The sequence below is a fragment of the Electrophorus electricus genome, chromosome 7 (assembly GCF_041902795.1).
Source record: "Electrophorus electricus isolate QZ-2024a chromosome 7, ASM4190279v1, whole genome shotgun sequence".
Classification (NCBI taxonomy): domain Eukaryota; kingdom Metazoa; phylum Chordata; class Actinopteri; order Gymnotiformes; family Gymnotidae; genus Electrophorus; species Electrophorus electricus.
In genome coordinates this window covers 21,256,393-21,270,717 of record NC_137503.1, presented here as the reverse complement: position 1 = coordinate 21,270,717, position 14,325 = coordinate 21,256,393, and the positions used below count along the sequence as shown (strand labels likewise).

At 39.7% G+C, this 14,325-nt stretch overlaps 1 protein-coding gene across 1 annotated transcript; it reads left to right on the top strand.

The window, feature by feature from the left end:
- Positions 1-2,188: 2,188 nt before the first annotated feature.
- Positions 2,189-7,406, top strand: znf770 (zinc finger protein 770). The gene is made up of 2 exons (XM_027000765.3): positions 2,189-2,275; positions 2,745-7,406. The coding sequence occupies exon 2, from the start codon at positions 2,787-2,789 to the stop codon at positions 6,363-6,365; it is 3,579 nt and encodes a 1,192-aa protein (XP_026856566.3). The 5' UTR covers positions 2,189-2,275; positions 2,745-2,786; the 3' UTR covers positions 6,366-7,406.
- Positions 7,407-14,325: the final 6,919 nt, after the last annotated feature.

Here is a 14,325-nt window from a genome sequence, read left to right as displayed (position 1 = left end):
CTCATGGAAAGCAGAGGGCATACTGAAAGGGGACCCTGAATCCTTGCTTCCACTCCTTGCTGCTGATAGCTTCACTTGCCTCTTCTTTAAGTCTAGCGTTTCCTTATTAAGGTCAAGCTTAACCAAGAAAACCAAGCAGAGTATACACCCATCCTGTATAGGCAGGAGCCAGAACTCATGCATTTGACTCAGACCCCACACCACCACCATCATAATCAGAAGCCACTTCCTCCTTCTCATGTCAACTTGGCTGCCAAGTCGGTGATGAACTTTAGTTGGACCACTGTCGCTTCCCTGTCACCTGGTGTGCTGTGCACAGTGTGAGGGAGCACCACCTGGTAGCAGTCACACTGACAACTGGTGTCAACGATGGCAGTGAGCTTCTTTCAGCTTACACTGCAGTCAACCTAAAATCTGTGGCAGCAGCCAATCTTTATAGCTGTGGCATCCAAACTGAAAGTTGTTCCCTCCCACGGCTACTCACCCCTTGCTGAGCAGCCCCGCTTCTATTTCACCACTGGCCTTGGTTCACAGCATTAACTGACATGGTGTCCTGTCTTCCTGCACTGCCAGCACACTAGCCGCTCTTCCGACATTCGCTCAGGAGCCACTTGGCAAATCATCTTCTCCTGCAGAGCAAAAAGTTCAGTGATTAATTAACCCTCTAAGTTAAATTATTTACTATATGAGTAGTATTAGTTTCACTGACTAAACTGTCTACAACAAAATCTACTGTACAGTGAAAATGCTAATGAATAAAATGAATTCCAATAAACAAAATAATTTTCAAAAATGTTTTTATCTTTTCTCCCTTGCAGTCATTAATGCATTTGAATCAAACATTTTGAATGAAGGTATAATGTGCAAATTTTCATCAGAAACATCGTATAAGCTATAAAATGGTTTATGTAATCTAAACTCAGACATTTTTATTATGCTCTTTTCCTCACTTTGTAATACTCTGAATAAATAATGATCAAAATTATCTGTGAATAGCTTGTTTTTCAATAAATAAATGTGATCTTCAATCAAAAGTATCACTTATTTGACAAAACACTTGCATCTTCTACTGCACTGCAAATAACAAGTCTAGCTTTATACTCGACACCATGAGGGTGAAGGTTTCCCCGTGAAAATAAATAACCATCTGATGCTTTCTAGCAATTTCTAGATTTGTTTTAAATAATCTTTAAATATCTTGTGTTTGGCTTCAAATAATAAGGGGCCAGTTTTCCTTATAAAAGATGGATAATGGATAATTTAATCCGACATGAGCAAAAAAAGTGATGACCCATAAATTTGGCCAAGCATCAGATGCCTATAATTTTATAGAGTAATGGACTTGTGTTCAAATGACAAGTTTTTGATCTTTAATAAAAAATTGATTGTATATGGGCACTGTGGAAATACTGGAGTGATCTCTGTTAAAACCCTGTTGTAACACACAGATATGAGTGGATAAACCCGTCTCATACTGTTGAAGCAAAAGTTGATTACAGGAAAGAGCATATATTTCTGCATTTAGTATGACCACTCTTAATGGTAAGGAACTGTATTTTGTTTTTTTCTTAAAGTGGCCCTAATCATAAACAAGCATAACAAATATCTTTGTTATGTCAATATCGTCTGCTGGCTTATATTGATTAATATGGAAATCAAGAAGAAGTAATGTTCACATACCAAAGTGGTGTAAAATACTGTGAAGTCTCTACCATAGTGATCATCTGCTTTACCATGTGGGACTTATATTAGGTCATCTGGTTGCTGTTCAAGGACACAGTCAAAACTGGTATTTCAAGTGATGGAAAAGCATTACATGGACCAAAATAAGATTTTACAATATTTTATTTTATTTCTTCCAGCTGTTTCTAACAAAATTAGCTTTAAAAGTATATTTAATTGACATCAGAACAGCAAAAAAATGTAAATTATTTTGATACTTAAAAGAAGAATGACAAAATACCGTTGGCTTTTTTTACTTTCTGACAAACATTTCTGATTGAAGCACATGAGCGTTGCGAGGTAATCAGATTATGCATATCAAAGCAAAACAAAAAATAGGATGTTTTTGTTACCAACTAATGACTTTCACTTGAATGAAATGTGGATGCTATCCTTGGTTAGGTTTGTGATGGCTAGGAACGTTTAATTCAACAGCAGTTTCCATCCGTCCATATTTAAAAGACGGAAAATGGATTGTTTTGGAACGGTGCGGTTGATGTCTCGTTGAAATATTACATTTTGGAGTTTTATTACACATACCAAAGTCATTGCTGTAAGTAATGGAAATATCGTTGGAGTGTAACAACAATGTATTGTGGACGTAAATATTTTTGCTGCTGTTTATCGCAAAACGTGACACAATATTAGCAGTTTGCTAGCTAGCTACTTACTTACCTACCTACCTAGCTAGCTAATCGTTAGCTAACTTAGTCATTACAACGTCAGGACTAGAAAAAGGGTTGCCAATATTTCTTAACTGAGGTAACACTGAAGCTAATGGTTTTCACCATCTTATTATATTAAACAGAATACAGAGCTATACAACTGATTTTCAGTCGTTAATTATTAATCTCTTGATAGTTAACTATAGGTTAAATATTATAGTTTAACTGTTGATTTAGTTTATTGTGAATCAGTTTATTGTGAATCTGCTGTACGAGGACTTAAGATGTATGTTTTATCTTGGCCATAATACCTCTGTTTTAACTTAATTTAATTAACATGTGAATTCTCTTTTTCAGCTCAACACTCAAAGGGTTCTTAAGATCTGGGAAAGATTGTGCATGCACAATGCAACATCTGAAGAGAATATGACACACCAGTGTTCAGTTTGCTTGAAACAGTTTGATTTTGTTTCAAAACTTCGACGACATCAGCTAACACATTCTGGACAGAGACCCTTTACTTGTTCTGTGTGTAGAAAGGCGTTTCGACAGTCAACTCATTTGAAGAGACACCTGGAGAGTCACATGAAGCTTAGAGATGCTTCACTGTATACTTCAAAAGATTCCCAGGTGACCTGCATAAACTCTGAGGGAAGTTATGGCCTTCATCTTGGACCGCAGGCGACCATTTCAGATCAGACTGAGATATCAGAGAACAACCTGGTTGAACAAAATATATGGTACAATGCTGTGTTGACACGGAGTGACAATGAATGGAAGCAAGTGCCAGTTGAGAACCATGTAAGAGATCACGGACACTCCCTCTCAATGAGCCCTCATACCCAGCAGCAAAACTATGCTGAGGGTCGTATTGCAGAGAAGCAGATGTCTGACTTTGTACAATGGAATTACAGTGAGCTCACTGACATGGCCGAAGCAGAGAATGATTGCCCTGAGAAAGACCAGTGTTCTGAGTCAAACAGAACTCCAGACCGCATCCAACCTGGATTAAGTATTGAAAAACGGGAGCAGCCCAGTATAATTTGCAGTTATGATGTGCAATCAGAGAGCATGACGAGTGGTTCTTACAAAAACATAGCACCGGCAAAGATGCTCAAAATGACGAAACCCCACCAGTGTTCTGTGTGCATGAAAGTGTTTTCTGCACCTTCAAAGCTTAGGCGGCACATGCTGATTCATACGAGTCAGAGGCCTTTTGGCTGTCAGTTATGCACCAAAGCTTTTCGTCAGCTAACCCATTTGAAAATTCACATGACGACTCATTTTTCACAGAGAAAAATCAAAGTGAAAAGTAAATCAGAGAATGTTGATATCAGTAGCATCTCTCAGTATCAGGGTCATCCACTCATACTCAGTACGAGCATGAGTACACAGCAGCCTTTAAAGGGACAGTGGTCTGAAGAAAATGAAGCTCTTGAGGATGATTCGGCAGTGACCCCAACAAAAGAAAATGGCACAAATGTGGAGTTATTTTCTAAAGATGCTGAAATGGTGAAGTTAAACAATCTAAATGTCATAGAAAAATTGAGTAAAAGTAAAATAGTGCATGAATGCCCCCTGTGCCTCAAGTGCTTCAGTGCCCCATCCAAACTAAGAAGGCACTGTCTTATTCACACAGGTCAGAGACCCTTCCAGTGTTCTTTATGCTGCCGTGCATTTAGGCAGCGGGCCCATCTGAAAGCACATTACAGTGTTCACATTGTTCCCAGGAAAAAAAGGACTTCTTCACTTCAGCTGCATAGATTCATCAGTCAGACACAGACCTGTTCCAATCAGGCATCGAAGGCTAAGCTAAAACACTTTGTATGCAACAGTCTCAGCAGAAAGTTAAGATCAGCAAAACACTTGACTCTCCACCAACCAAAGCAAGTCAACTCAGTTGATAAGCTCAAAGCAGCCCCAGCTGCCATGAATAAGGGTGTTAATTTGTCACCTGTTGGAACAAATGACAAAACTGTTTTAGGACAGGGTTCAGGTTATAAGTATACAGGAACCAGAGACAACAGCAAACAAGGGCACTGCTGCACAGTGTGCTTAAAATGCTTTAGTGCACCATCGAAACTCAGGCGTCATATTCTGGTCCACACAGGGCAAAGGCCCTTCAAATGCCTGGTGTGCTGCAGGGCGTTCACACAGAGATCCCACTTAAAGGTTCACAGATGTAAAGGAGAAAGCAGAGGAATATTTAATTGTACTTTAAGTCAGAAGAAAGTAGACAGACAGGGCCTTCAAGACTCCAATGCTATCCCAAGTATCTCAGAGGTCATTGTGAGTGGTGAGGAGCCCTTTATATGTGACAGCAGAGAGGGAGATGCTACAGACGATATAGCTGATAGTTCAGCCAGCTATACAGCACCTCCAAAATGTATGCCAGGAGATCTTGCACCTCTCCCATATAGAGCCATACCCAGTGAAAATTTGGCCTGTTCTGCATTTGAAACTTCTCACCACACAGACATAACGAATCAAACTAAAGAATGTGGCCACCAATGCACAACATGCATGAAAATATTTGACTTCCCTTCCAAACTCTTAAGACATTCACTAATTCACATGGAAGTGAAGCCATTCACATGCACAATCTGTAGTAAGTCATTTAGACAGCTTTGCCATTTACAGAACCACCTGAAAGTTCACACATTTAAAAGAAAAATGTGTCAAGGGACTTACAAACGAACTGCTAATTTGAAGGCTACAGCTGTCCCTATGACATCAGAGCTTTTGAATGAGATAAATAACTGCTCACAAGACTCAGAAAACTTTACAGTTCCACAGAAAGCTGATCCAGACTGTATGTTTGTGAAAAGCAGTGAAGATCAAGCACTGATAAATGATGACATATCCCATTCCCACACTGTAGAGGGAGTTCCCACACCTCTGCCATGTCCACAAGATACAGAGACCACCAGCTTTCCAGGAGAAGTCAGAAGGGACTGTAGAGAACAGTACACAGTTCCCTCTGCTGAGCTTTTGTCTGAAAACTCATCCAAACAAAAAGAGAGAAATAAGAATCAGTGTATGTTTTGTCTGAAAACGTTTGACTTTCCCTCAAAGCTTTCTCGACACCTGCTGAGTCACACAGGGATCAGACCTTTTGAATGTCAGATTTGTTACAAGTCATTCAAGCAGCTCAGTCATCTACAGTGTCACCAGTGGGTCCACAGTAGAAAAGACAGAACTATGATCGTAGGTAACTTGTTGAAACATCAGAATTCTGTCTCTTCTGCTTGTGGGACTGTGTCTGGTGCTTGCACATACACACAGCAAGTTCATCATCAGGAGTGCAGTTCTCAAGAATTTGATGCAAGTAATCAGTGCAGTGAATGTATTGCTTCCAGTTCAAATACTGCAAACAGCAAGATCAAGACAGAAACGAATGTTCAAGGGGATAGATTTATTCACCCCACATTCAAACATGAAGCAGACACCTCTATGAGTCTAGTGTTGGATGGTCTGGAACAAGAAATGGTCCAGTCAATTGATCCTGGTCAATATGAGCAAAGATTGGAGAGGAAGAATTCACAGGGGAACCACTGTTGTGTTCCTGAAGACGGTTCCAATAGATCTCCTGCAGACTCTGACTGTGGCAGAGTGGGCTTCAGTTATGACCAGCCAGAGCAAACATGGCTCAGAGGGCCTAAAGAGGAAACTGCTGAGGAAGGTTCGGGTAAACACATCACAGAGCCTCCAAATGACCTTCCTATCTGTCCAGTCTGCAGCTGCTGCTTTGCCACACTAAAGAAACTACACACACACAAATGTCCAGTCCAGTGTCCTGAAAAGAGACTCAGGAAGTCCTATCAGTGTGCAGTTTGTTTCAAAAGCTTTGAAGCTCCATCTAAACTAAAGAGGCACTATGTGATTCACACAGGCCAGAGGCCATTCCAGTGCAGTGTGTGTGATCGAGCCTTCACCCAGTCAGGGCATCTAAAAACACATATGTTGTCCCACAGGTAACAGTTCTGTACTGTTCATAAGGGCTTGCTTGCAACTTTGTGTACATTCACAGTCTACTGGGTCATGGACAACTACATATCCCTCTTAGGCTAGATTACAGAAGCAGTGGACATTTGTGTTATTGTTGTTGTTTAACTTTTGTTTTTTAATTTTATCAGATACTTTTAATTTTTAATCTAAATGATGTTAATTTATTACCTTTTGGATGTTATGCTTTGTTTATAATATATGCTTGGATGGTATACAAAATTGAAATCTTTTTAGATCATAATTTAAATATCTTTGATTCATATTTGAGATATAATGACTTGGATACTTTGTGAAGTTGTTGTGGATAATAGAAATAAATCAATAGTAAATGCCAGACATGTAATCATAATTATAATTTGTGGGCTTTTGTTTACTTTGGCCCATGAAGTTCCATCCTTATGCACTAGAGGGCACAAAATGTCTTTCTAAACAAATTTTTTAACTGGAAGCAAAAACAGCTCACCTGAACCTAACTCATGGGTTGGTGATAATGGGTGATAATATTCAAACTTGGGTATGTTATTTTCAGATTATTTAAAAAAAAGGGGGGGGGGGTCTGTATTTATGACTGAATTTAACACTTCATAACTAATTTCATGCTCGACCTGCAACACCATGGTACTGTATTCCATTTGTGATTTCTTTCCAGTCTCTGATGTATGTTTTGATATAAAAGTTAATATAAAAAATATGGTATATGTCAAATGTCTTTCTATATTCTTCAAGTATTACATGCCTACATGATTATTTTTATTACTAATGTTTAACTTTTACCCTAAGATATCTTTAAGGACTGCTGTGCCTGTAAAGGCTGGCTAATAAAACTTGGGGTTTAGGTAATAAATTGTCATCTCTGATGCACAACTTTATGGTATTGTAACTGATTGTAGCTGCTCTGTATGGTTGTCTCTAATGTACAGATTTTTACCAGGGTGTGGAGTCATGAAAGTCTGCCAGTTTCAGAGGGCTCTAGTAGCATGACAAATCAATCTCTGGTTGATTTTATAAATATAATCAGTCCTAACAGTAAATATATTTGATAATCAACATGGTGTCTTAGAGGTTTTTTTTTAAGTTTATTCTTTATTCTCTTAATAATCTGACCCATCTAAATCAAGAAGTGAAGAGGATTACTAGGATGAGTCTGAAATTATTTAAATAATCTAATTAGATGTGTAGCAAGACAATTTTGCTGTGTTTGACTCAATGTTCCAAATACTAAGCCCAATTTGGAAAATTCTCAGCAGAAGTGGAACTGTTGGAACATTTTATTTACCTGCAAATATGTTTACTGGCTTCATCAAACACACCCAGGCACTAATGCCATACACTTTTCTCCACAAATCAGAAGGAGCAGACACAGAGTATGCCTTAATAAAATCAAATGGGCATTATTATCACATCGGATAAATTAGGGTTCTGAGAATCATTTATAAACTGGAACAAAACTTTACACAAACACCGAAGGTCACAGTCAAGACTAACTTATACTGACTCATATCACCAAATATCATGCTGCACAGAGGTGCTACATAGGGATGTTTAACATCACCATTTCTATTCTTTCTGTAGATACCATCAGCAGCAACTGTATGACGAAATACAACTGTATGACAAAATACAAATATCAAAAATATTGAGACCCACAATTCAGAAACCCACAATATATTACTGTTTCTGCAAAATCTCAGTTTTGCAGACTGTTCAATCAACTGAAAAGTATTCCAGAATCTCCAGTTATTCTAATGATTTGATCAGATCACTCCCCATTCCCCTATGAACTCATCACATCACATATTTGGCCATCAAAGTCTCTATCCAGCTGTCAGAGCTGAGTAAACTGAATTATTCACAACTATAAATAACCTTCAATGTCTATTTGTCTAATTGAATTGTATTTCAATTGTTTAATGTCTAATTTAATTGACTACTATTACAAAAAGTAACTATTTATTTTGAATTTTTCCTATTCAGCCTACCACCTCCTGGCTTGAAACTAGACTCCATTATCTGCAAATTTTACTGGAAAATAAAACCATCTAGAATCAAATTACAAAAATCTAAAATTCAGGGAGGGCTTGAAGCTCCTTACTTTCGGCAATATTTTCTTGCTAATCATTTACAGTACATAGTCAAATGCATAAAACCCAGTCAGACAAATGAATCATGGAGAGAAGTAGGACAATCTTTAAGCGACAAAAGCAAATAGATTTATGTTTTATTAGTCCATCACTCAAATACCACTCCTATTTATGATAGTATAAAATTTCAGAAGCTCACAAACTCTAGATTCACACAACAAATACCCATATGGCACAACACTGACATTCCAACAACCAAAAAGATACCAAATCCATACAAATAAATTGTAAAAAGGTATTATGCATTTTAGAACATTTTTTCGGAACAAATAACTGCCTCCTCACATCTAACTCAGACCACACGTGACATTGTAAGTAAAGTTTCTTGAATACCTCCAACTCAGATCTATCATATGTTCAATAATCAGACAAAGATTATTAGCTATTAAAGATATTAGACCCTATCTGTGACGGAACGAGGCTTAAGCAGGATGCGGGGACGAGACACGTTAAGACAAACGTTTTATTAACACAAAACACCTATACTTAGCACACATGCTATAGTACATCAAACACTGACAAACATATGACGACACACGAGACATATATATGCACACTCGACGATTACACACAACAAGGATCAGGTGGGCGACATGAGAGGGTGTGGCACTGCAGACTAATGAACACACACACATATGCACACAGATGTTTGAGGAGGAGGGAGGGGCCGTATCGTGACACTATCAATTTCAGACCTTCTCAATATTCCGTCCTCATACAAACTCTCACCTAGAGGACTTCACAAACTCAGCTAAGTATCTTCTCATATTATCTCAATCCTTTATCTCATACATCCACAAATCAAGCATCTGAAATATGCTTCACAATTCCTGTCCACACATCCCACAGATCTCCTCAACACAATCATAGATGTCGCAATCTCAGCAACCTCACTGACTCACAACGCTTCACACCATCACATATCGTGGTGGCAGGAGGGCTCTGGAACTGCCAATCTGCTGTCCAGAAGGCTGACTTCATCTCAGCATTAGCATCCCTACACTTCCTGGCTCTGACAGAAACATGGATCACCCCTGAGAACTCGGCGACTCCGGCTGCCCTGTCCTCTGCCTTTTCATTTACGCATTCTCCGAGGCGTCTTGGCAGGGGTGGTGGCACAGCTTTACTAATGTCCTGAGAGTGGCGTTTCACTCCACTTTCCTTCTCTACACTTTCCATCTCCTCTTTTGAATTTCATGCCATTGCAGTGTCTTTCCCTTCTTATCATTGTCATCTACCGCCCTCCAGGTTCCCTAGATCACTTCATTGATGAGCTCGACATCCTTCTGAGTCATTTCCCCATTGAAGGAAATCCACTCATTCTCCTTGGTGACTTCAACCTTCCATCAGACAAGCTGCATTCCTTCTGCATCCTTCTGCTATTGACAGCATTTGACCTCACCCTCAACCACTCATGCAAGGGATCTGCTTCCTTTCATCTCTGTCATCATCAACAACTCCTTATCTTCTGGATACGTGCCTACTGCATTCAAAACTGCCAGGGTGGTACCAATCCTCAAGAAGGCCACACTTGACAGCTCCAACGTTGCCAACTACAGACCGGTATCACTTCTCTCTTTCCTCTCTAAAGCCCTTGAACGAGCAGTTTATAATCAATTGTCTCTTTTTCTCACCCAGAAGCAACTGCATGATCCCAATCAGTTGGCACATTCTACACAAACGGCCCTCATAGTGGTGACTGAGAAACTTCATGCCGCTAAAGCTGCCAAACAGTCATCTGTTTTGATTCTTCTAGACCTTTCAGCAGCCTTTGACAGAGTGAACCACAACATTGTTCTCTCTGTTCTTTCCAGGCTTGGTGTGACAGGCTCTGCTTGGAGATGGTTTCAGTCCTATCTGGATGGATGGTCCTATCAGGTGACATGGAGAGGATCCACATCCAAACCATGTAGACTCTCCACTAGTGTTCCACAAGGCTCAGTATTGGGCCCCTTTCTCTTCTCTTTGTATACTCGTTCTCTTGGTGATGTAATATCTTTTCATGGTGTCTCCTACCACTGCTATGCTGATGACACTCAATTATTTCTTTCTTTTCCACCCTCTGACAAGCAGGTCTCCAGACATATCTCTGCATGCTTGACTGACATCGTGTCATGGATGACAGCCCACCACTTGAAGCTCAACCCCAGTAAAACTGAGCTTCTGTTCATCCCAGGTACTCCTAACCCTTACCATGACTTTACTGTTTCCTTTGAGAACTCCCTGGTATCACTATCCGAAGCTGCCCGTAGTCTGGGCATAACTTTGGACAACCAGTTGTTGTTCTCATCTCATGTTTCTAATCTAACCCGGTCTTGCAGATTCCTCCTCTGTAACATACGAAGGATTCGACCCTTTCTTTCACAGGAAGCTAACCAGGTGCTTGTGCAGTCTCTTGTGATCTCAAAGCTAGACTACTGCAACTTGCTACTTGCTGGTCTTCCTCTAAGAGCCATCAAACCTCTACAACTTGTCCAGAATGCAGCAGCACGACTGGTCTTCAATCTTCCGAAGTTTACACTTTACTCCACTGCTGCGCTCCATTCGTTGGCTCCCTGTAGCTGCACGCATCAGATTTAAAACCTTGATGCTTGACTACAAATTCAAAAATGGACCAACCCCTTCATACATGAGGTCAATGGTCAAGGCCCACAGCTCACTAAATGCACCAGAAAACTATATACATGCTCACACGAGTATGTACACACACAGAGATAAATCTATAAGTCAATGATGTAAACAGCTATCCAGTTGTGTTGTCTTTTATACCACCTCACAAAAAGGAATAGAATATATAATTAAACAAATAAATAATTTCACTAAACAATCTTCCTTGCATAGGTCAATCTGGTCTTTGGGACCACCAGTAGCCAAACTCAAAAGGTCATGTGTGAGCTGGCGTAAAAGAGCTCAGAGAAAAAGAGGGCCATGATTAAACAGTGTTTTAAATGAAAACCTAAGTACTTTGTTCTCTAGTCGAGATTTCACTGGCAGCAAATAACTTATGGAGAATGGGAGTGTAAGGACACCAGCAGCTGAATTTTGAATAAATTACAGATTTTTAACAGTTTTCTCACTGATATGCCCATTAAGGGAGGATTAACATTAACTAGATGTGAGGTTATTGAAGCATAAACAAGTTTCAGCCTGTTTAAGGTGGCATAATCATGCAATGTTGCATGTCTGAAAGAAAGCACTTTTAGTCAGTGAACCAATATCCACAGATCTTAGTCACTTTTGCATAACATTAGAAATTAAGACTTACATTTTATAGCACGGAGTGGTTCTATACATGTTATAGTACATATTATAGCAAGGAGTGGCTCTATTCATATTACATATTGTAGCAGAGAGTGGCTCTATAATAGGTCAATCTATTAATTTTATCTAACTATTTATTTAGTGATTTAGTGATTAATTGAATATAAATATTTGCCTAATCTGTATGTGATAACTGCAAAGTTTCCAGCTCCTTCTAGTCTTTTGAATTTTTATCAAGTTCATGCGATTGCAAAATTATTACTGTTCTGATAAAAGCATAAATGCTTTAATTATGAAAACACAGAGAATGGTGCGAATGCTGACATAAGAACGGTATGTTAATTTACTATTCAAGTCATTTTGTAAATCTGCAGTTCCCTGTTCAGCACTAGTTGTGTGCCAGAGTTTTGTTCTGTGACTGTAAGGGTCTGTAAACCCATTCACTGTCTGTGTGCTTCCTGTCTATCTGCATGAAACTTTACTTATTTCAGACTGTGGCTAAATATACATGAATTGAGCTGAGAAGCAGCCCTGGTCCTTGGATTCAATCCTTTCTGCTGCATTCCTCTGCCAGTCATATTTTCACTGGCTCAGTGTTGCTTTAATGCCATTTGTTGATGTGTTACAGCTCAATATCAGTTGGTTTGGTGCCTTTTAGTGGTTATTTCCATCAGAGCTACAGCACATCCTCATGGCTAATTATTTGCCATTTAACAAATTTGTGGACTGAATTTATTGCCTAAACAGATATGCCTAATCAGATGAGACCATCTTGTTTTCCATAGCTGTTAGACTGAATAAAGTACACAGAACTGTCTCTTCTTAACTTCAAAGATGAGACTTCTTATTGTATTATTTTCAAATATGGGGCAATGACAACAGCCTTGGGGCTTCTCAACACCCTTTAAAAGTCCTAAAAATAATCCTCTTTTTTCAGCAACATTTCTGATGTTGCAGTATTGAGCTGCAGTTCCTGATGCCCACATAGACTTTTTCATCCTTAGGTTTTTGCACAACTGCCAATTCCACTTGAGCAATGCTCAGGCAGAGAGATAGAGGCAGCATCTCCCTTTCAATCCCCATCCTTTTTCAGACAACCACTAGCAACTCCATAAGGGTGTGACAGTTCCAAAATAAGATCGTGATGGGGGAGGGGTTTATGTTAACATAATGACCCATTCCAAAATGTGTGTGTGTGTGTGCTGTTGGGATGGAAAATTGACACAAAGTGTATCTCTCAGCAGGTCCCTGCCATATCAACTTGAAACAGTGCTAATGCCTTAGTCCCCTAAAGCTTTATCTCTCTTCAAACATGACACTGAACCTGGCTGGAGATGTGAGCAGGGCTGGGCTACTGCCATAGCTGGTGGCTTACTGGATGGCAATGGCTAAAGTGGGTGAATTGCTGGTCCACAGCAGCTGGCACAGTTCATTGTGCCCTAAGCCATTTCTGGTTATAGTGTTCATCACTAGAGAAGGATGGTCTAAACTGTATTTCTACAGTCATGTGGTAGTGGGGTTAATGATTAGTGGTTCTCTCAAGAGAGTTTAGATCAGGTGGCAGATCAGTGCACTTGGAGAAGGTGTATGTAGTTTTCTTCCTGCAAGAGTGGAGCTGAAGTGTGATAGATCAATTTCACTGGGGAGTGATGACATTTACACTGGAAGAGAATGAATAAAAAGCACTGTTCTGATGCAAATGGATCTCAAACTAGTAAGTCAAAAGGGAAAGGTCCCTTTAATACAGGAGACACTGAAGCAATATAATGTAATTGCAATATATGTTTAAATGTGTACTGGAAATATTAAAATCATAGACTAAGACTGGTAATTGGCTGGCAGAAATATTCTGAGGTAATCCATAATTATGAGATCTACAAAGAGGCTAATTCAGAGAAAACTAGAACTCATCTGCAATAAAGAACACTGGGAAATCAAGAAACTTATCAAAGTAATAACAAAGTAACACAAAGCTTATGTGTATATAGACAAATGCTGTTATTGGAAAGCCACAGGTGCACACAAAGGCTAGCGGCACAGTTATGGTGGAAACATAGCGATAAGGTCCAGGCCGTGGTGAATAACCAGTGACACCCTGAAGTGACACTGCACATCTGGGTGAAAAATGGTTAAATTCTCAATCTCTCTGCATTCCATCATAGGTACGTGACACATGACTCATGTTTTTGTGGAAAGCCTACATGCAACACTCTGTGTGACCCTGTGCCTCTACTCAAGGCTCTGTTCATGATTGAGTTACAAAAGCAGGCATTTCATCCTGGCGGCTGCCTCTTGGGTCCCACCACTGCTGCCCATCTACAGTATCGCCAGTATTAATAGAAAATTAAGTGTGTGTGGTAACAATCCTTTGGAGCAGAGGTCAGAATTAAAGGCATCTACTGAGGTAAAGAGGCTGGGTTATTTTGACTGGGCTGTGCTTACATTGGAGCCTTGTTTGAGAAGGTTCTATAGTTTCAAGGCCACCCACCCCACCTCCCACCCCCTACACTGCCCACTGCGACCACTAG

What these genes read in the sequence shown, in the direction of transcription:
- znf770 (XM_027000765.3), top strand. Translation starts at nt 2,787, where the DNA reads ATGCACAATGCAACATCTGAAGAGAATATGACACACCAGTGTTCAGTT.